Source organism: Muscardinus avellanarius (assembly GCF_963383645.1).
Source record: "Muscardinus avellanarius genome assembly, chromosome: 11".
In the NCBI taxonomy this organism is placed as follows: Eukaryota; Metazoa; Chordata; class Mammalia; order Rodentia; family Gliridae; genus Muscardinus; species Muscardinus avellanarius.
In genome coordinates this window covers 85,269,067-85,291,753 of record NC_137797.1, presented here as the reverse complement: position 1 = coordinate 85,291,753, position 22,687 = coordinate 85,269,067, and the positions used below count along the sequence as shown (strand labels likewise).

Below are 22,687 nucleotides of genomic sequence, written 5' to 3'. Positions count from 1 at the left end.
TTTTTTTTAATGGCTGAGTAAAATTCCATTGTGTACATATCCCACAGTTTTGTAATCCATTCATCTGTTGATGGACATCTTGGCTGGTTCCATAGTTTGGCAATGGTGAATTGTGCAGCTATGAACATAGTTTGGCTTCCTATCTTTTGGGTAGATACCCAGAAGTAGTATTGCTGGATCAAATGGTAGATTTGTTCCCATTCTTCTGAGGACCCTCCATACTGTTTTCCAAAGTGGTTGCACTAATTTGCAATCCCACCAACAATATTTTAGAGTTCCCACTTCTCCACATCCTCACCAGCATTTGTTGTTGTTTGTGTTTTGAATGATTGCCATTCTAGTTGGAGTTAGGTGAAATCTCAGTGTAGTTTTAATTTGCATCTCTCTGATTGCCAATGATGTTGAGCATTTTTTCATGCATTTATTGGCCATTTGAATTTCTTCTTTTGTGAAGTATCTATTTAGTTCACTTGCCCATTTTGTTATTGGATGCTTTTTTTTTAGTGTTGAGTTTCTTGAGTTCTCCATATATTCTAGATATTAGTCCTCTATCGGAGGTGTAAGTGGCAAAAATCTTCTCCCATTCTGTTGGCTCGAGGTTGAGGATTTCCAAAAATTTATATGGACAAAATTCAATTTTGTTTTGTTTGTTTTGATAATGGGGATTGAACCCAGAAGCTTTCTGCCTCTGAGCTATACCCCCAGGTTTTTTTAAATGTATTTTTATTTTGAAACAGATCTCACTAAATTGCTGAGGCTAGCCTCAAACCTACAATCTTTCTCCCTCCCAAGAATTTGAATTACAAGTGTGTGCCATCACACGTCACTAAATTCAATATATTTAATTCAGTGTTTTTGCAAGTTTATATTTATCCTCTTGACTGCTGAGCCATTGTCAGGATTTCAAAAGATCAAAAATATAGCCAGGTGTGGTAGTTATAAATCTTAGTACTTGGGAATTTAGTAAAATGATCACAGGTTCGCAGCCAGCCTCAAATTTTTAGTGAGCCCCTCTGCAACTATGTGAGACCCTGTTTCAAATTTAAAAAGAATAGAAAATAGGGCAGAGGGTATAGCTCGGAGGTAGAATGCCTCTAGGTTCAATCCTCAGTTGCACACACACAAAAATATTCAAAAATATGATTTGGTATGTAGCTTTTTGTAAGGTGGTTCTAATAAGAAGAATGGGGGAAGATGACATTTCACTTCATTGGACTCCAGTTAGTGGTTCTTATCAAATTAATTGTAAAATTTACCTTTAGAAACTATTCTTACTGCCAGGCATGGTGGCACATGCTTGTAATCCCCACGCTTAGGAGGCAGAGACAGGAGGATCACGCAGGTTTGAAGCCAGCAGCGCTGGGTTAAGAGACCCTGTTTGCAAATTTAAAAAAAAAAAAAAGAAAGAAACTATTCTTACCTCCTGAACCATGCAGAAACAAGTGGCAGGCTAGAGGTAACTTGCAGGCTGTCTCTTGCCAACCAGTGCTTTTTAAACTCCCTGTAAGGAAGCATCCATATATTTTCAAACCATCACAGATCAATGAAAATATACCAAAGTCAGCCGGGTGTGGTGGCGCACGCTTGTAATCCCAGCATTTGAGGGGCTGAGACGAGAGGACCGCGGTTCATGGACAGCCTCAGCTACTTAGTGAGGCCCTCTGCAACTTAGTGAGACCCGGTTTCAAAATAAAAAATAAAAAATAGGGCAGGGATGTAGCTCGGAGGTCAAATGCCCCTGGGCTCCATCCCCAAACCCACACACACACAAAAAAAAAATACCAAAGTCAAATTGCTATAAAAATTCTTAAATGTTTACTCTTACTTTCTGTGCTCATCTTTACCTGTTGCCAAAACAGTTTGTAAAATAGCACTTTGGGGAGAGAAAGCCATCTTTGCCAAAAAAAATTTCATTCTTACTAATAGAGCCACATTTAATTTACTTATTTATTCATTTATTTTGGTGGGACAGGAGATTGAACCCAAGGGCATTCTACCTCTAATCTACACTCCAGCCCCTTTTATTTTGGAAGAGTCTCACTAGGTTACAGAGTCTCCCTAAATTTTCATGCACTAGCTTTATACAAATGATCCTCCTGTCTCAGCCTCTCAAGAACTTGGGATCACAGGTATGTGCCCCCATGCCTGACAGATCCCCATTTTAAAAACCTACATACAGCCGGATGTAGTGGCCTATACCTATACTTGGGAGGCTGAGGCAGGAGGGTTGCAAGTTTTGAGGTCAGCCTCAGCAACTTAGTGAGACCTTATTTAAAAAAAATTAAAAGGGCTGTGAGCCAGGTGTGGTGGTACACGCTTGTAATCCCAGCATTCCAGAGGTTGAGACAGGAGAGGATTGTGGTTTGTGGACAGCCTCAGCTACAACATTACAACTCAGACCCTGTTTCAAAATAAAGAATAAAAAAGCGAGCTGAGGTTGTAGCTCAGAGGTAGAATACCCCTGGGTTCAACCCCAGTACTACAAAAAATATAAAATAAAATAAAGAATAAAAAATGGGGCTGGGGGTATAGCTCAGAGTAGAATGCCCCTTGGATCAATCCCCAGTACCAAAACAAAGCAAAAACCTATATACTAAATAATATTTTTAATTTTGTCAATAAAAACTTGCGGAAATTTGCTTATTCTCTTCATTTAAGTACCTACAGTACATTCTTGGTTCAGCCTCTTGGCCTGATAAGAATAAAATACTTTTCTCTCTGACCTATTATAGAAAAGTTTGTTGGCCACTAGACAATATAACTTTATAGGACACATAATATGTCCATAAAACCCATAAACAAGAGTGGCATACCCTAAGGATTTCATAGGTAGAAACAGAAGCAAACAGCTAATTTTTATAATATGTATAATAAAGGTCATTTAGTTAAATGGTTTTGTTCCCTTTTTAGCCAGTGATTAATATATTAAGAAGCAAAGCAGAAAACTGTTAATGGCTTTTTTAAAATGTGTTACAATGAAAACAGAATTATGTCAGATACGAGGACAGTTGCTCATCAGTTTTTGTCTTTTTGCTATTGGCATCTCCCATTGTTGGAACATTGTGGTTAGAGGTTCACGTCTGAATTCTGACTGACGGGGCTAAAATTCTAGCACACAAGTCCCAAGTGTGTGAACTTGAGAAAGCTATTTTAAAATGGTGAGCTCAGAGATAATGAAAGTATGTCTTAGTGTTGGTGTGAGGATTAAATTAAATAATATATATTAAGTAAAGACAAATACCTATACAGTAAGCAGTCAGTAAATGTTAGGCTGGGTGCAATGTCGCATGCCTGTAATCCTAGTACTTGGGAGGCTGAGACAGGAGGCTCAAGGTTTGAGTCCAACCTGAGCAATGTAACATGGCTCCCAGCAACTTAACAAGATCGTGTGTGTGTGTGTGTGTGTGTGTGTGTGTGTGTGTGTGTGTGTGTTGCTGGGGATTGAACTCAGGGCATTCTGTATCCCAGCTATATTCCCAGTCCTATTTTATTTTTTTTATTATTTTGAAACAGGGTCTCACCAACTTGCAGAGGGCCTCACTATGCAGCTGAGGCTGGCCATGAACCGAGATCCTCCTGTCTCAGCCTCTCAAGCACTAGGATTACAAGTGTGTGCCACTACACCCAACTGTGAGATTCTGTTTCAAACCACAAAATAAAGGGGTTGAGGGAATAGCTCAGAGGTAGAATGTCCCTAGGTACAATCCCCAATATCCCCCCAAACAAAAATGATAAAATGTTTACCCATTTAAATTTGAAGTCTAGTTAACAAAGAGTTGAGCTATATGTTTTCCATGTTAGTGACAGAGTTTAAACCAGGAATTACAAATTAATTTATGTTGAACAATCTAAGGAGACATTTTAGATAAATACATTATGTTGGATGACTATATCCCTTAAGTTGAATTACCTCTCTATCTGGGTTATATGTTTATTCTTTCTCTCTATTTTAATAATCATTCTAGATTGAATCCGCAGAAGTTTCTGGAAATAGTGTGGTGTGCAGCTTTCTTCAATACATGGAGAAATCAAAACCTTGGCAGAAAGCTTGGTGTGTGATCCCCAAGCAGGACCCCCTTGTGCTGTACTTGTATGGCGCTCCCCAGGTAAGGAGTCCACGGGCGCTTGAAGGGCCCGGTACCGCCGAGGACAGAGTGAGACATGTGGACAGCAAGCTCGGGCTATGTCCTGTCTCTGTAAAATTGAAAAATAATGAATAATTAAAATTAAGTTTAGGTTGGTTAAATTTTTTTTTGGTGTGTTTTGTTTTTTGTGGTACTGGGGATCCAACCAAGGGGCATTCCACCTCCAAACTCTACCCCCAGAATTTTATTTTTGGTTGAAACAGGGTCTCACTAGGTTGATGAGAGTCTTGTTGCTTGCTGAGGCTGTCCTCGAACCTGAGATTCTCCTGTCTCAGGCTCCCAAGTACTGGGGTTATAGGTGTGCACCACCACCGCTGGCGTAGGCAGATTGATGTTATAGGAATTATCTTCTTCACCCTGTGAATCATTTTTACCCTTTCTTTTCTCATTGCTATTTTGTGGGTTTGAGAAAAGGTGGCTGAGTTAGAAAGAAACCTGAGATGTCAAGAAGCAAGAGGGGAGAAGCCCACCTTTGTAATGATAGGAAATATTGTTAAGAAAAATTGAGCCCAGCATGGTGGCACATGCTTGTAATCCCAGCATTTGGGAGGCTGAGACAGGAAGATCGCCATTCTCGGCCGGCTTCAGCTACTTAGGCCCTTTACAACTCAGTGAGACCCTGTTTCAAAAATAAAGAATAAAAAAAAAAAGGGCTGGGTTGCCGGGCGTGGTGGCGCACGATTGTAATCCCTGTGCTTGGGAGACAGAGACAGGAGGATCGCGTAGGTTCAAAGCCAGTCTCGCTGGCTTAAGAGACCCTGTTTCCAAATAAAAATATAAAATAGGTCTGGGAATGTAGCCCAGAGAAAGGTTTCCAGGACCCTAGTACCACCAAAAAATAAAAATAAAAATAAATAGGGCTGGGGTATAGCTTGGAGGTAGAATAACCCCTGGGTTCCATTCCCTGCGTCGCAAAAAAAAGAAAAGAAGAAAAGAAAATTTGGTGTGGTGGCACATGCATGTAATCCCCATATTCGGGAGGCTGAGACTGGAGCATGACAGGTTTTAAGAACAGCCTCAACAATGTAGCAAGACCCTCAGCAACTTGGTGAGACGTGTGTGTGTGTGTGTGTGTGTGTGTGTGTGTGTGTGTGTCTTACTGGGGCTTGAACCCAGGAGCATTCTACCTCTGAACTCTACCCCCAGCCCTTTGTAGTTCTGTTTTGAAGCAAGGCCTTGCTAGAGTTGCTGAGGCCCTCTGGATCCCACGCCCAGGCCTTGGGCCGCCTCTCGGTGTGAGTCCGTGGGTGGTGTAGGCAGGAGGTTTTGCAGGTGCCAGGCCCTGTCACAAGCACGTCCATCTCACCCTCCGCCCTGTTCTCTCAGGACGTCCGAGCCCAGGCCACCATTCCACTGCTGGGCTACGTGGTGGATGACATGCCGAGGAGCACAGACCTGCCGCACAGTTTCAAACTGACCCAGTCCAAGTCGGTGCACAGCTTTGCTGCGGACAGCGAGGAGCTCAGGCAGAAGTGGCTGAAGGTCGTCCTTCTAGCCGTCACAGGTGAGACCCTCGAGGGTCCGGATGAGCACCTAGCCGCCATGGACGATCACGCTGAACCCAAGAAAAAGTCAGGAAGCTGAAGCCCGGCTCCGCCTTCCCGGCTCTCCTCTCCTCGCACTTTATGTTGAGAATAGAGGCCCATCGATGCATCTTTTGGAGACTATTTTCCTATGTTTGTGTACTCGGTAAAATTTACTGCAGAGCCATTCTCCCGACAAAGTTTTGAAATAATGTGAAGATGGAGCGTTTTTATGAGCTATTTCCTTGAAATGGTGTCTGTTGATTGTATCACTACCAGGTTAGAGCGGGCCACTTTCCTCTAAGAAATCCTCCAGTGTCTTTCACGTATAGGATGAGTAACAGTTTGAAAGATACTTCCATGTTGCCAAAATAGACCCACGGTGAAAAATGCAGGGACAATTTCGGGTAGCGTGTTAGCTTATTTAGTTTCTAAATCTCAAGCTGCATAAATGATGTATATTCTTCCAAAACAAAAGAAAAAGGACAAATTGTTGGTGTTCAGACATTTGACTCAAGGTAACACTTGTTTTTGTAGAAATACAACTAAGAATACAATATCTAAAGTATAAGCAATTATCTGTATATAATATTAAATATAAATATATATACTATACATGCTTTTCTCTAGAGCTTTAGGCTCACATTCATCTCTAATTTATTTTTTAAACGACAAGCATGTTTTATCTTGAAATTATGTGTGTTCTAAACTTAAAAACGTTTTTGGAGATTTGTATTTGATTGGCATCTAAGGGTATGGATTTTTTTTATAAAAAGCAGTATGTGGCATGGGATACATTAGCGAATTCCAACAGTATTTTAGAGTATTATTTTTTTGTTGTTCTGTGCCTATCTAAAACAGTGCCTCTCCTAGAAGGTGCTATTAATACCTATTTAAATATAAGATGAGGGTTTTGTTAATGTTTCCATCTTGATTGATTATTCTGAGAGTAAAGTGCATTTTGGTTATTGGGATGGTCAAAGTCATACGGGTTATTTTCCCTTTAACAATAATATAATTGTTGGAGTAGTTAACATCAGCATGTACAAGAATCTTCACCCAGCCTTGAGCTGTGTAAAACTTGACCTTACACAGAACTGGGACGTGTGGGAAATACCTTTTTGTAATGTGTTCCTTTTCCATAAGACTGTTATGCATGGCTGAATAAGGACTATATATAGTGGGCATTTGGTGTGTTGGCCTATTACTTTGTCAGATATGAAACAAAATTCGTACCTATGTTTGGGTGAAGGGGTCGATAGGCAGTTACAGAAGCTTCCGCTCCACCATCTCACCAGACAAGAGTTGGAGGAAAACAGTATTGACAAAAGCAATATTTTAATGCTAGGTTTTCAGGAGGTACAAACAAATGAAGAATGTGAAATTTTTTTTCCCTTTTATCCTCTGGAATTTTAATGGGGAAGTTATGATTCCTTGTCATGAAGACTGCTCTTCATTCAATTGTACTTGTGATTAAAATATCACATTTAGTTGAGTATTTAACTTAATCTTTCTCTCAAATTAGATTTTCTCCTTTTTACACTGTTATACCATAACCATTATCATATTTTATGTACCCATCTGCTAAAAATCCATAAGAATGACCCCACTATCCTCATCTTTTAAAACTGCACCTTAAATATAGAAGAGATTTACTCAGAATTTGATAAATTTGCCATTTACCAGGCCCTGTTGCTTTAAGAAGCCTCTCTTTCTTAGCCCCCTCCCCACTCCAGAGGAGCAAGTGAACCAATTATGGCGGACATGCTTGGGTTCCCTTCCTCCATGAAAGGAACACTAGCCATGACCATTAACATTAAACCAAATACTTAGAGCTTTTTATGCCCTATTATATTCAGGGCCAAACTAAAAGGAGTTTTAAATTGCTTCTCTTTTTTAGCTGCCAGCTTTAGGGCATTGTGTATGTGAGAGAGAGATATAGTTGTTCAGGGTGGTTACTGTGAAAACTAAACTCGCTTTAGACGATACTTTGTTTTTCTTAATCTCAAGAGAAGCAGTAAAAACATAGAATGATTTATCATATGAAGATGGCTTTTGTAAATTTGGATAGAACAATAGATGTATGTGCCAATTACAAGATGTATGAGTTAGATTATCTTAAAAAAAAACAGCAAGACGACTACAGTTTTCTTACCATTAAATCCTAGAAAACAAGTAACATGAACACATTCAATGCTATTTAATTACGTTATTTGAAAAGATGCTCATAGGCCTGGCCTGGTGGCACACACCGGTAATCCCAGTACTTGGGAGGCTAAGACAGGAGGATCTCAGGTTCAAGGCCAGCCTCAGCAAGTATTTAGACTCTTACAACCTGGGGAGACCCTGTTTCAAAATAAAAATGGGTCTAGGGTATAGCTCAGAGGTAGAATGCCCCTGGGCTCAATCCTCAGTACCACAAAGGAAAAAAGAAAGAAAGGATATATAAAGAGTACTTTCATGCTCTTAACATGCATTATCTTTTATTTATTTATTTATTTATTTTCATAGGTATCAAACCTAGGGTCAGTCTACCTCCAAGCTACATCCCCAACCCATTTTTTATTTTTATTCTGAAACAGTCACACTAAACTGCAGAGGCTGGCCTTGAACCTACATTCCTATCTCAGCCGCCCAAGTACTGGGATTACAGGCACACACCAACGGACCCAGTTTATCTTTAATTTTTTAGATGAGAAATATTAGTGCCAGAAGAGTACTTAGGGTATCTAAACACCATTTTTGCTCCTCCCCTCCCCATTCTTCAGCTAGGCACAAAGAGGAACCTTAGTTGTTTCATTAAAGAAATCACCAAACCAGGTGTGATGGCGCATGCCTGTAATCCCAGTACTTGGGAAGCTGACACAGAAAGATCGCAAGTACAAGACTAGCTTCTGCAGCTTAGCAGAACTCTCGGCAACCTGGCAAGATCCTGCTTCCAAGGAAAAAATTTAAAAGGGCTGGAGGTGTAGCACTGGTTTTGATCACCAATATCTATCTATCTATCTATCTCTCTCTCTCTCTCTCTCTCTCTCTCTCTCTCTCTCTCTCTCTCTCACACACACACACACACACACACACACACACGATTAATAACATTTACTTGGAAAAAGGCAAAGAAATACTTTTAGCCACTTATTAAACACTCAGCTAAATGACAGACCTCAAAGAGCCATTGGTTATAAGAAGTGTCTTCAGTCATAAGTGTGTTCAGTTGGGCACAATCCCCGGCGTGTTACCCCAGTACTTGAGAGGCTGAGACAGGAGGATTGCAGGTTTGTAGCCAGCTTCAGGGATGAACTTAGTGAGACCTTGTTTCAAAATAAAGAATAAAATAGGGTGGGGAGTGTAGCTCAGAGGTAGAATGCTCCTGGGTTCAAACACCTGAGCCGTCAGCCAACTGAACCTTAAAACAGAAACCCCACTTGCTTTCTATTAAACATTCCATCCGGGTCTTCACTCGTCATCATCTCTAATTTGGTGCTTTCCAAAGTCACCTTCTCTTTAAAGTGCCCTTTTTCCAAAGTTAAAAATGCTTCTTTGTTAAAACTGATATCCATTAGAAACATTCCAGTCTTTTAAAACTTAAGAGTGTGTGTGTGTGTGTGTGTGTGTGTGTGTGTGTGTGTGTCTACCATTTGATAGGTTAAGTTTGAGACTTTATCTCAAGGTGTTAAGTGGAGCTCAATAATGAAAATGCCACCAGCCACCTTCAGCACAATGGCATCTCCAATGCCGTCGTGTATGCAAGCAATAAAACTCTCCAGGTGTGGCTGCGGGCTGAAAGCTGCATGTGCGGCCGCTGTCACAAGCACATAGAGAACGAAGGGCACAGAAGTGATGCTATCGGTCCAATTGCTGAGGACAGGGGAGGTCAGGGGGAGACACCATTCCTTGGGTTTAAATATTAACAGAAACAATTTCCTTTCACCAAGGATATGACTGTTGAAACAAAGCACACCTGCAATATTTTATCAAGCAGCATTTTGTTTCTGTGAGGTTCAGTTTGACATGCAGGTAGGTATACTTACTTTCACTTTCATTGGGGTGGTCCACTTCAGTTTTTTAAAATTACCAAACTTTTAACAGGAACTAACCTTTTAAATTGTACTCTCAAAAGCCGGGCGTGGTGGTGCACGCTTGTAATCCCAGTGCTTGGGAGGCTGAGACAGGAGGATTGCAGGTTGACGCCAGCCTCTACTATTTAGGCCCTTTGCAAGTTAGTGAGACCCTGTTTCAAAATAAAAAGATTTTTAAAAAATAGGGATGTGGGTATAGCTTAGAGGTAGAATGCCTCTGGGTTCAATCCCCGGTACTGCAAAAAATATACCCTAAAAGCGCACCTGTCCTAGTAATGAATGTGTAAAGAAAATGCTGCACCGCGCTGCTGCAGGGTTGTCAGTCACCGATGCCTTCTAGAAACCTCTTCTCAAAAGTACTCCTGGGCCGGGCATGGGGGCGCACGCTTGTAATCCCAGCATTCAGGAGGCTGAGACTAGGGGACCACGGTTCACAGACAGCCTCGGCTACTTAGCGAGGCCCTTCGCAACTCAGCGAGACTCTGTTTAAAAAAAAAAAAAAAAAAGACTAAAAACTCAGAGGTATGGGTTCCATCCCCAGAACTGCAAAAAAAAAAAAAAGTACTCCTGATATTTATGATTGTGTTTTACTTTTTCTTGTCTCTATTTCCGGATACAGGGTGGGGATTTTCCTCTTCACACTTTAGATTTCATTTATTTATATCCAAAGCCTTAAGTTTAAAAGGTCTTATTTTTCAGATATCCTTGCTGTAGCGAATTAACTAAAATTTCCAACATTACATAATGTTCAGGTTTGTGTCTGAGATTAAGCACATGGTATTTATAAGCTCACTGAAGGGCAAGAATATCTTACTGTTTTCATTCTTAAATTGTGTCATCTTGAGAATGTATTAACATAAGGACTGTGGCTCACCAGTTCCTATTCTTAGGACCGTATTTACATCTATAGGGGATCATATTCTTCATTTTTATTCAGTTTTATTAGATTCAGACGACTTTTTTATTTTCATACTAGTCTACTATAGTTTCTCTAGATGTAGAAAATATGATTATATAGAGAGACTACTTAAAACACCCTTCCTGTGAATTTCTATAAGTATGTACATATGTAAAAATTGACTTTCAATTCTCTTCCCATAGAAATGAAATTTTAATAGAAAGTTTTTTAAACAAGTATTTTAACAAATTATTTATATGGATTTCTAGTGCACAATTCCTCTGTATACATGCCCCCTAGTCACAGTTAGTCATGGGAAGATAACTTCTCTTTCCTTACAGGACAGAGTCAAGAGGGAGCTGATGCACTGCAGAAGGGATAGAAACTAGACACTAGAAATCTCTGTACTTGCATGCAGATGGGATTCATCGCGCCAACTTTGACCTGGGCCTTTAGGTTATAGACTATGGTATCCGTCATGACTTTTTTCCTTTAGGCTTCTAAAAGACAGCTTCATTCTCTGAGCCCATTTTCTGTCCTTCGAGGCAGAACCTCTCTCTCGAGTCATTCATGGTCTTCTACGTTTTGGACTGAGCGCGTGGCAGAAGGCAGCCTTTTCTAGATGGAAACGAAGCACAGGGCTTCTACGAGCGCCCCCTTGTTGGAGTCACTGAGGGTTTCATGGGGACCGCCCTTTTCCTGAAACTGATCATGGTAGATTTAGCAAAATATTAAGTAAAAACCTCTTGGTATATTTTAATGAGTGAATACTAAATAAATAGAATGAACTATCTAGGTTTGGGAAGGAATCATAGTCTGTGTGGGGACCATTATAACAACTCATTATATATTACACAGTATATGGAAATTGGAGTGTACGGTGGGGTGGGGGTTCTTTCTTCATTAGCAAAACAATCATCTGTATATAAAACTTTTTTTTTAAAGCCAGGTTAGCATTTCATCTTGTGACTGGCATTTGACTGATATTTAAAAATGAGTATGACTTGGAATTTTCTTTTGACTTAAGTTGAAAAGGGTATGTTATCAGAATTTGACTGTTGACTCTAATGTGAAAAGTGTACACAATTTTTCTTTCCTAGCTGTATGAATGTAAAATACTTGCATAGTGTATATATTGTGTAACATATGTATATTTGGTCATAAAGGCAGATAATTGAAAATATTGTAAAATTTAGCACTTTAATTCCTATTAAATATTAAACATTTGTATCTTGTAAATAAACACATCCTTAAATCAATTATAAAGCCTTACATGTTATTTAGACTGGAATTATATATGTTCAGTTCAGTGGTTTTTAATTTCTAGTGAGAAAAATTGTATAAGATAGTCATCCCCTCCTCACCAAAAAAAAAAAAAAAAAAAAAAAAAAAAACCAACGAACAAGAAAAAAAACCTATAAAAGTATTTCAAGAATAAAGCTTGTAGCCAGACATACTATGCATGCCTGTAATCCCAGTACTTGGGAGGCTGAGACAGGTGGATCACAAGTTCAAAGCCAGCCTCAGCTACTTAGGCCTTCTGCAACTTAGTTAGACCTAGTTTTAAAATAATAAAAATAGGGCTGGGGATAATCACCAGTACTGAAAAAAAAAAAAAAAAAGAATCACTGGGGATCTGTTAATCCTCAGTGAGTGGCCCTCCCAGGGTCCTGGGTGCTGCTGCTGCTGCCCTCATGCCTTCACTGCAGTTGCTGCTTCTGGTGGCTAGAAATTCCCGGCTCTGCTGCTTACTGCCTGACCATTACAGACTCTTCCTTGGGGAGCACTCAGACATTGCTTCTTAAATGAGAGGATGATAGATTGCCTGGCCCACATACAACATTCGGTTTCTGTATAACTCACAGAGGTCACTTAGTTCACACGGCCCTCCTGCAGAGCGTCAGCCTGACGCCTGATCCCACCCTCACCAAGTCTGTTCACTCCTCTGGGTTGGGCCCTGGGCATTCGGTTCAAAAATTCTCCAGGTGTTTATAATTCTCCAGGTGTGTTATAATGGGAACCCTTGGCTGAGAAGCTTGGGGGGTTTGTTCGGGGCTCACTTCTGTGTAGGCATTCCACATGTACGCAATCACATAAAATTGCTGATGTTCTAGCATTTTCAGATAAGGAAGCAGCTTTGTCTTACTTGGCAGAACCTAAACCTGGTTTACTCAACATTCCCTTCTCCAGGTGTGCATCATGTGGCTGAACAAAACAACCACAGTTGATCCATTTTATATTAATTACTAGACCTCCACCATCTCTCTAGTCCTTGGGGTTGGTGGATGACCTTCCTTCTGTTTTGTTTTGGCTCGTTTTTTTTGTTTTTTTTTTTTCTCTCTCTCTCTTTTTTGCTTCTTACTGAACCCAGGGGCATTCTGCCTCTGAACTACACCCCTGCCCCTTTTTATTTTGAAACAGTCTTTCTGAGTTACTGATGGTCTTGCTAAATGCTGGGGCTGCCTCCAACCTACAGTCCTCAGCTCCTGTGCCTCTTGACAGCAGACACACTTACCTGTTGGCTCCACTTGGATGCCCAGTAGACATCTGAAGTTGAACAAATCCAATACTGAACTAATCTTTCCCCAAACAAACCTCTGTCCACACCTCCCTCGTCTCAATGGATGGCAACCCTGGTTTTGAAGTTGCTCAGAAGCCTTCGTCTTTGCTTCCCCTCTTCTGCTCCACATTCCAGTCCATCAGGAAGCCAGCTCCCGCCTGACACAGAGCCAGATGCTCCTCCTATAGACCCTTTGCTGCTGTCCTCGTCTAAGCCACCATTGCCTCTTCATTACCGCAGCAGCTTCCCGATGAATCTCAAAGCTTCTGCTTGTCCTACCATCTCACCCCAGCTTAGTGCGAATGTCAGTGTGTGTGTGTGTGTGTGTGTGTGTGACTAGGATTGGACTCGGGAGTGCTCTACTGCTGAGCTACACCTCCAGCCCAAGGGTCGCCTCACATTTGCAATCCTCCTTCTCAGACTCTGACTAGGTAATTTGTAATATCAAAACCTTATTAAGCCAGATGTCATGGCACATGCTTGTAATCCCAGTACTTAGGAGTCTGAGACAGGGGGATTGCAGGTTCAATGCCAGCCTGAGTAATTTAGTGAGGGTCTCAGCAATTTAGACCCTGTTTCAAATAAAACGGGTCTGAGGGTATAGCCCTAAGGTAGGAGACTCCTGGGTTCTATCCTTAATTGACTCACTGTTGTGGAGTCTGAGAGTCTGAGAAGTCAATCACCATGCTTAGGATGCCTGTATGTGCCCAGGGCCTTTTTTTTTTTTTTTTTTTTTTTTTTTTTTTTTTTTTGGTGGTAGTACTGGGGATGGAACCCAGGGGCATTCTACTGCTGAGCTACACCTCCAGCCTTTTTTTTTTTTTTAATTTATTCTTTATTTTGAAACAATGTCTCACTGAATTGCAAAGGGACTCACTGAGTAGCCAAGGCTATCCACTAACCGCAATTCTCCTGTCTCAGCCTCTTGAATACAAATCACAAGCTTGTGCCAACATGCCCAGATGCCCAGGGCCTTCCCCCAGCATGAACAGAAGAGCTAAAAGAGAATGGCGTGGTGGCGCATGCCTGTACTCGGGAGGCTAAAAGGGTCACAGGTGTGCAGCCAGCCTCAGCCAAAACCACCATGGCCTAATCATTCCTAACGGTCCCACATCTTAATATGGTTACAATGGCAATTAAATTTCAACATGAGTTTTAGAGGGGATGCCCAAACCCTAGCAAACCGCCCCCATTTCTCAAATATGCAGCCAAGGTAGTCAGATCATGTGACCTTTTCCCTAATCCCTTCAAGCATTTTCCATTTCACTTAGAATAAAAAAGTCTAGCCTGTAGCCAGGCATGGTGGTGCATGCCTGTAATCCCAGTACTTGAAAGGCTGAGACAGGAGGATCACAGATTCAAGGACAGCCTCAAGGATAGTGAGACTATCATCAACCTAGCAAAACCCTGTTTCAAAATAAAAATAAAACAGGGCTGGGGGTGTAGCTCAGAGGTAAAATGCCCCTAGGTTCAATCCCTAGTACCATAGAGAGAGAAATAGAGAAGTAATTCCAATTACTCAGGAGGCTAGGACAAGAGGATTGCAAGTTTTAGGTGAGCCTGGGCAACTTAACAAGACCCTGTCTGTTATGGTTAGATATAAAATATTCCCTGGAAAGCTCATATATTAATGTTCAGAGTTAATGTAATTAACTCATAAGGGTTGTAATCTCATCAGTGGATAAATACAGTGACAGATTTACTGGATGGTAACCTAGGCAGGTGGATGTGGCTGGAGGTGGGTTCCTGGGGTGTGGCCTTAGGGATTGTGCTTGTGTCTTTATAACCCTGGCTTGCTTGCTCTCTTGATAATGCCTCCATGCCATGAGAACAGAGCCTTGCGCTCTCCTTGTCTCTGCTTCCCACCACCATACCCTACATCAGGCAGACCTGGCCTGACATGGACTGAACCTCTGAAATCTCCAGAACAGTGAGCAAGTAAATCTCCCTCCGAGTTGCATGTGGCCAAGCTTCTTGGGTCACAGCAGTGAGACTGCTATCTGAAACACTGACTCAAAACATGTAGCTCAGGGCAGAGCTGAGGGCCAACCCTCAGCTCTGAAGAAAATGAAAAATACATAGATACATAAAATTGTAAAAATATTAGCCAATCTTGGCATAGTAGATTCTTACTTTTTAAAAAATGTCGAACTCTAAAACATTGTTGGTGGGATTGCAAATTAGTGCAACCACTTTGGAAAACAGTATGAAGATCCTCAGAAGAATGGGAACAAACCTACCATATGATCCAGCAATACCACTTCTGTGTATCTACCCAAAAGAAAGGAAACCAAACTACCAAACTCATACATGTGTATCTATGTCCATAGCTGCACAATTCACCATAGCCAAACTATGGAACCAGCCAAGATGCCCATCAACAGATGAATGGATTACAAAACTATAGGATATGTACATAATGGAATTTTACTCGGCCATCAAAAAAAAAACTCAATTTCATCATTTTCAGGGAAATGGATGGAACTGGAGGACATTATGCTAAGTGAGATTAGTCAGTCACAAAAAATTAGAAATCAGATGCTTTCCCTAATATGTGAGAGCTAGGGAGAAATGGGTCATAGGAGGAACTCTAGATGAAAAAGGAAATCCTATAGAGGAGCAAACAAGACAACCTAAATGAGGAGGGAGGAAGAAGGAAATTCTCTAAAACACACAATGTACTTAAACATATCGAAGTCAACCACTAAGCCAAGCAAGGGAAGGAGGGTTGGGGAGGGAATGGAGTGGGAATCGGGTAGGGGTTAAATGGGTGATGTGTACATGTATGTCCACACAACTTTTTTCTCCAATATAATGTATGAATATAATGCACCAATAAAAAATTAAAATAAATAAATATTTTTTAAAAAGAGAAAGGGCTAGGCTCCCTTCATATTTTCTCATCTCTATCAGTATTTTCCAAGATTAACTTTTTTTTTTTTTTTTTTTTTTGCGGGTTTGGGGATGGAACCCAGGGGCATTTGACCTCCGAGCTACACCCCATGCCCTACTTTTTATTCTTTATTTTGAAACTGGGTCTCACTGAGTTGCAGAGGGCCTCACTAAGTAGCTGAGGCTGTCCGCGAACCGCGATCCTCCAGGTCTCAGCCTCCCTAATGCTGGGATTACAAGCGTGCGCCACCACGCCCGGCTCAAGATTAACTTAATAAATAACTTTATATTCAGGAAAATAAAAAAGGAAAGAAAAACACAATTACATCATTTACAGGGAAATGGATAGAACTGGAGGACATTATGCTAAGTGAGTTTAGTCAGTCACAAAAAATAAGAAATTGGATGCTCTTCCTAATATGTGAAAGCTAGGGAGAAATGGGTAACTGGAGGAACTGTAGACGAAGGAGATTCTACAGAGGAGCAAATAAGGCGACCTAGCTGAGGGGTGGGAGGGGGGAGAGGGCAACTCTCTAAAGCACAGGATGTACTTGAACATATCTATGTCAATCACTAAGCCAAGCATGGGAAGGAGGGAGGGGGAGAGGATGGTGTGGGGATTGGGTAAGAGCTAGTTGGGTGATGTGTGTATGTTTGTCTACACAAGTCTTTTATCCCATTAAGATGTATGACTACAATGCACCAATACATTTTTTTTTAATGTCTCAACCAAGTGCAGTGGCACATGCCTATAAAATCCCAGTCACTGGGAGGCTAAAATAGGATTACAGGATTTTAAGCCAGCCTCAGCAACTTAGCAAGGTCACTCAGCAACCTAGGGAGACCCTGTTTCAAAATAAAAAATAGCCGGGCGTGGTGGCGCACACTTGTAACCCCCGTGCTTGGGAGGCGGAGACAAGAGGATCGTGCAGGTTCGAAGCCAGCCTTGCTGGCTTAAGAGACCCTGTTTCCGCCAGGCGTGGTGGCGCACGCTTATAATCCCCGCACTTGGGAGGCGGAGACAGGAGGATCGTGCTGGTTCGGAGCCAGCCTTGCTGGTTTAAGAGACACTGTTTCCAAATAAAAAAAATATAAAATAGGTCTGGGAGTATAGCCTGGAGATATAAGGGCTTCCAGGAACCCCAGTACCACCACCAAAAAAAAAATAAAGAGACCCTGTTTCCAAATAAAAATATAAAAACAGGTCTGGGAGTGTAGCCCTGAGGTAGAAGGGTTTCCAGGAACCCCAGTACCACCACCAAAAAAAAAAAAAAAAATAGGTCTGGGAGTGTAGCCCTGAGGTAAAAGGGTTTCCAGGAAGCCCAGTACCACCAAAATAAAAAAGTAATAATAATAATAATAATAATAATAATAATAATAATAATAATAAGGCCAAGGGTGTACCTCAGAGGTAGAATGACTCTGGGTTCAGTCCCCAATACAAAAAAAAAGTAGAAATGTCTCAACCCAGCTGGTCACAGTGGCACACGCCTGTCATCCCAGTATATGGGAGGCTGTGGCAGGAAGATCACAGGTTTGAGGACAGCCTCAGCAACTTAGCGAGACTTATTTCAAATAAAAAATAAAGAGCACTGGGGGATATCTCAGAGGTAGAATGCCCCTGGGTTCAATCTCCAGAACAAAACAAGTCTCAATCCGCTGTCATTTATCATTGATCATTCCCATCACCACAGCACCTGGACTGTGAGTAAATAAGAGACAGCTGGTCACTGCTCCAGACGGATGGAGAAGTGGAGAAAAATACACATCCTGAGGAAACGGGGCTGGCAGAGGGGACCGGCCCGGGCTTGGATAATGAGCTGCGTCTGCAGTCACTTTCTTGAAGAGGAAGTGATTCATCTGTTGTTTTGCCCTGAATTTAAGCAAAAACAGCAAACCAGATTGCTTAGTCTTAGTAAAGGAAACTCTGCTTTTATACAATAAAATTGAGTCACAAAATAATGAACAATGCAAAAATTAACAAAATGACATATCTATGTAGAATCATATTATGTTTAAAAATGAGAGAATCAAGTCATTCTAAGGATGATCCTGTGGTTTTCACTTTCTGCTCAGTGTGTGTGTGTGTGTGTGTGTGTGTGTGTGTGTGTGTGTGTGGAGTGGAGAATAGGCAGGCACTGGATACAGGGAGGATAGCCTGCAGGATCAAGGCTCATAGTTATAAATATAGGAGGAAGGATCTTCAATAAAGAAAAATTACTAAAGGACATGATGCTTTTCTGATTGTACCTTTTTGTAGTTTTGCTTTTATACCATCTCAGTGTTTCACACACACATGCAACAATGATGTAAATAAAGTACCCCAAAATCTGCACCTCATCATATTGTACTTGCTAGTTTTTCTGAATTATTTTTGTGGTACCGGGATTGAACACAGGGACACTCTACCTCTGAGCTACACTCCCATCCTTTATTATTTTTTTTTTCATTTTTTGAAGCAAAGTCTCTTTCCTCAGATTGTTGAAAGTCTTACTACATTGCAGAGGCTATCCTTAAACCTGATCCTCCTGTTTAAACCTCCCAAGTACTGGGATTACAGGTGTGCACCATCATGCCTGGCTTAATTTTTTCATTTGATAATTGCACTGCAGTTGTTTAAAAGAATCTTTGTTGTCTTTGTTCTTGAAAATATATACTGAAGAGCCCAGCATGGTGGCACACACCTGCAATCCCAGTACCTGGGAGTCTGAGACAGGAGGATTGCAAGTTCAAGGCCAGCCTCAGCTACTTAGTGAAGCCCTCTGCAACTTAGTGAGACCCTGTTTCAAAATAATAATAATAATAATAATAATAATAATAATAATAATAAAAAGTCAGGATGGGAATATAGCTCAGAGGTAGAATGCCTCTGGGTTCAACTTCCAGTACCAAAAGCCAAAACACACACACACACACACACACACACACACACACACACACCAGCGAAACAACAAAAAAAATTGGAGCGGGCCTGGATATTTGCTTTTATTAATTTATCTCCTCTGTTTTTTATTTTTTTTTCCCCAATCTCAAAAATGTAGTTGTGTAAGAAGGTAAGCAACTGCTAACCTCCACCTCATCCATCTAAGAGAGAAATGCTACTGGCCGCAGCCAGCCACCTCTGAGCTGGCCGGTAGCTGCAGCCCAGGGGCAATCCGTTCCTCTCCGCCTTGGTGTACTATCTGGCAGTAAGAGAGAAGCCAAGCTCGGTACCCTCACCACTATGTGTCACCTGAGCCCCCGGTAGACTGCCTGTGCTGCTTAGGTCTTAGAGTTCAAAAGGTTTCCCAGACAGCCGGGCATGGTGGCGCACACTTGAAATCCTAGCGCTTCGGAGGCTGACAGGAGGATCGCACAGGTTCCAAGCCAGCCTCAGCTACTTAGTGAGACCGTTTCCAAATGAAATATAAAATTGGTCGGGGGTGTAGCCCAGCGGTAGAGGACCCTGGGTTCCATCCCCAGGACCAAAAAAAAAAAAAAGGTTTCCCGGACAACCTAAACCCTAAACACAACAGGTAGAGTCTTCTACACCTTCTGCCAGTAATCTCAACAGTTAGGAGGCTCTGAAGTAGATAGGGGGGACAGCCCAGGATCAGGACCAGATGGGACATGCACACTCCCAGAAAGTAATAACTTGGTGCCCTTCAAAATTAATACTATTGCCAGGTGTGGTGGTGCACACTTGTAATCCCAGCATTTGGGAGGCTGAAACAGGAAGATCACGATTTGCAGACAGCCTCAGCTACTTAATGAGGCCCTTTGCAATTCAGTGAGACTATGTTTCAAAAATAAAGAATAAAAAATAGGGCTGGGGATATAGCTCAGAGGTAGAATGGGTTCCATCCCCAGTACCGCAAAAAAAAAATAATAATAATAATATTTAAGCTGGGCATGGTGGCACATGCTTGTAATCCCAGTACTTGGGAGGCTGAAACAGGAGGATCATAGGTTCACAGCCAGCCTCAGCTACTCAGAGACCCTGTTTCCAAATAAAACATAAAACAGGGCTGAGGTGTAACTCGAAGGCAGAATGCCCTGGTTCCATCCCCAGCACCACCACAAAAAATCAAATAAAATGAAGAGCTCAGATATAGAATGTCCCTGGGTTCCATCCTCAGAACCTAATAATATTGATATTTAAATGTTCACTCAGCATTTGTTTAGAGCAGAGAAGAGGAAAAGCACAGAAATAAGGCTTCTGGGGGCAACTGGCAAACCCCTATTGTATTCTGGACTCTTGGTTTGGGTAAGATAATTGTGTGTACTACTTTTTTTTTTTTTTTTTTTGATTGGGAGGTGTGTGTGTGGGGGGGGGGAGAATGGCTTGACCTTGCATTACGCCCCCAGCTTTATTTTATTTTTATTTTGAAACAGGGTCTCACTACTTGCTGAGGCTGTCCTCCAACCTGTGATCCTCCTGTCTACGCCTCCCAAGGACTGGGATTAGAAGTGTGCTTTACCATGCCTGGCCTTTTTATTTTAAAACAGGGTCCTGCTAGGTTGCTGAGAGTCCAGCTACTGCTAAGGCTCCTCCAACCTGGGATCCTCCTGTCTCCGCCTCCCAAGTACTAGGATGACAGTCGTAGGCCGCAGTGCCGGGTTTGTACTTGATATTCACAAAATGAAGACTTGGAGTCAGCTGGACCCATTTAGAAAGCGGCTGGGGAATCTTTCCGTCGTGGGTTAAGAGCGCCCCCTGGCGTCTCAAGCGATGGCAAGTGACTAACCGTGTTCTGAGGCGTCTGGTAAAGTAAAACGTTCTGTCTCCGCTTTCAGCGTGGGCTGGGCTCTGCGCCTCGATATGGCTGCATCTCAGAGGTCACGGCCATCAAGGGCGGCTCCGCTGCTGGCCCACCCTTTTCCAGCTCTGCTAGGAATAACGGTCTTCAATGCAGCAGCCCTCCGGCCCTCCCAGTTTTCTCTGCCCTCTTGATTCTCACTTTCCTTCCTTTAAAAACATCAAATTTAGCTGGATGTGGTGGTGCACGCCTGTAATCCCAGTACTCGGATGGCTGAGACAGATGGATCGCAGGTTAAAGACCAACCTTAGCAACATGGTCAGACTCTCAGTCATCTAGTGAAACCCTGTTTCCAAATTAATTAATAAATAACTAGCCGGGGGTGTAGCTCAGAGGTCCCTGTGTTCAATCCCCAGGGCCACACACACACACACACACACACACACATCTAATTCCACGGCCAGGTGCAGTGGACCTGTAATTCTGATACTTGGAGGCTATGGCAGTTGATTGCAGGTTCAGCGCCAGCCTCAGTAAGTTAGTGAAACTCTCAGCAACTTAATGCAAACTTATTTTTTTTTTAAAAAAAAAAAAAGGAGGATGAGAGGGTGTAGTTTGGGAGTAGAATGCTCTTGGGTTCGATCCCCAGTACCAAAAGAGAGAAAGAACCCACAAAACATCAAATTCCTTCAACTTGTCCACCCCAGGAATCATAACTATATCCTGGGATCTCCAAGATATAGGTCTCTTTTTAGAGTTTTGGGTTCTTTGGGTTGTGTGTGTGGGTATTGTACTGGGAGACCGAGCCCCAGCACATTCTACCTCTGAGCTATACCCTCAGCTCTTTTTTATTTTTATTTTAAACAGGTGAGAGTGTCACTACTTGCTGAGGCTGTCCTCCAACCTGTGATCCTCCTGTCCCAGCCTCCCAGGAACCTTGGGCAGACTCTGGAGACCTTTGTGTTTGCCAGAGCTAGGTCGTGGTGCTGCTGCTGTCAGGCAGTGTAGAAAGGCCCAGGATGCTGCTGAACAGGAGAGGCCTCCCGCAGCAGATGCCTTACCCAGCCCTCAGGCGTCCCTGAGACGCCTGCTCTGAGCGTCTGCTTCCCTGGTACCGTCACCTGCCCAGTCCCCAGGTGTGGATGAAGAAAGCCAGTGCTGTCAGCTGAGGCTTTTCTGCAACCCTCTCCTCCTTCCTCCAGTCCTCATCCAATGCTTCATTTCTCTCTGGTTCAAATGGAAAGATGACAGCATCTATTCAGAAAGGTTTATGAGCTGTAAGTAATTTCCTGAGAGTCTCAGTTTATAGTTGGTTGACGTGTGTGTGTGTGTGTGTGTGTGTGTGTGTGTGTGTGTGTGTGTTTGGGATTGAACCCTGGGGCATCTTTTACCTCCAAGCTATGCTCCAAGCTCTTTGTATTTTGAAACAGTTTCACTAAGTTCCCGAGGGTCTTGCTCAGCCTCCCAAATACTGGGATTACAGGCATGCATCACCACAGCTGGCTGGTTGATGAATCTCTAGCAATAAGACCCCTTTAGTAAAGTGATAGCTTATCTCTTGTATGAAATCTGGGAACTCACGGAGAGACAAGGATAGCTTGAATCCCATGCACTGGGAATATGATATGTGACCTTCAGTGTATAAGAATCACTGTCCTAGCCGGGCGTGGTGGCGCACGCTGGTAATCCCAGTATTCAGGAGGCTGAGACCAGAGGATGGCAGTTTGCAGACAGCCTCAGCTACTTAGTGAGGCCCTCTGCATCTCAGTGAGACCCAGTTTCAAAATAAAGAATAAAAAATAGAGCAGGGGGTGTAGCTCGGAGGCCGAATGCCCTTGGGTTCCACCCCCA

General features: G+C 42.3%; 1 protein-coding gene across 1 annotated transcript in view; it reads left to right on the top strand.

Moving 5' to 3' along the window:
* Positions 1 to 21,932, top strand: part of FGD4 (FYVE, RhoGEF and PH domain containing 4) — a gene marked incomplete at its 3' end in the record, with an annotated part of 102,027 nt that extends 80,095 nt beyond the window's left edge. Inside the window, exons 15-22 of the mRNA XM_080704931.1 lie at positions 3,966 to 4,106; positions 5,472 to 5,716; positions 6,044 to 6,075; positions 9,347 to 9,541; positions 12,760 to 12,835; positions 13,341 to 13,509; positions 20,874 to 20,979; positions 21,808 to 21,932. Coding sequence (XP_080561057.1) covers positions 3,966 to 4,106; positions 5,472 to 5,716; positions 6,044 to 6,075; positions 9,347 to 9,541; positions 12,760 to 12,835; positions 13,341 to 13,509; positions 20,874 to 20,979; positions 21,808 to 21,932 — 1,089 coding nt within the window. The remainder of the gene's footprint in view (positions 1 to 3,965; positions 4,107 to 5,471; positions 5,717 to 6,043; positions 6,076 to 9,346; positions 9,542 to 12,759; positions 12,836 to 13,340; positions 13,510 to 20,873; positions 20,980 to 21,807) is intronic.
* Positions 21,933 to 22,687: the final 755 nt, after the last annotated feature.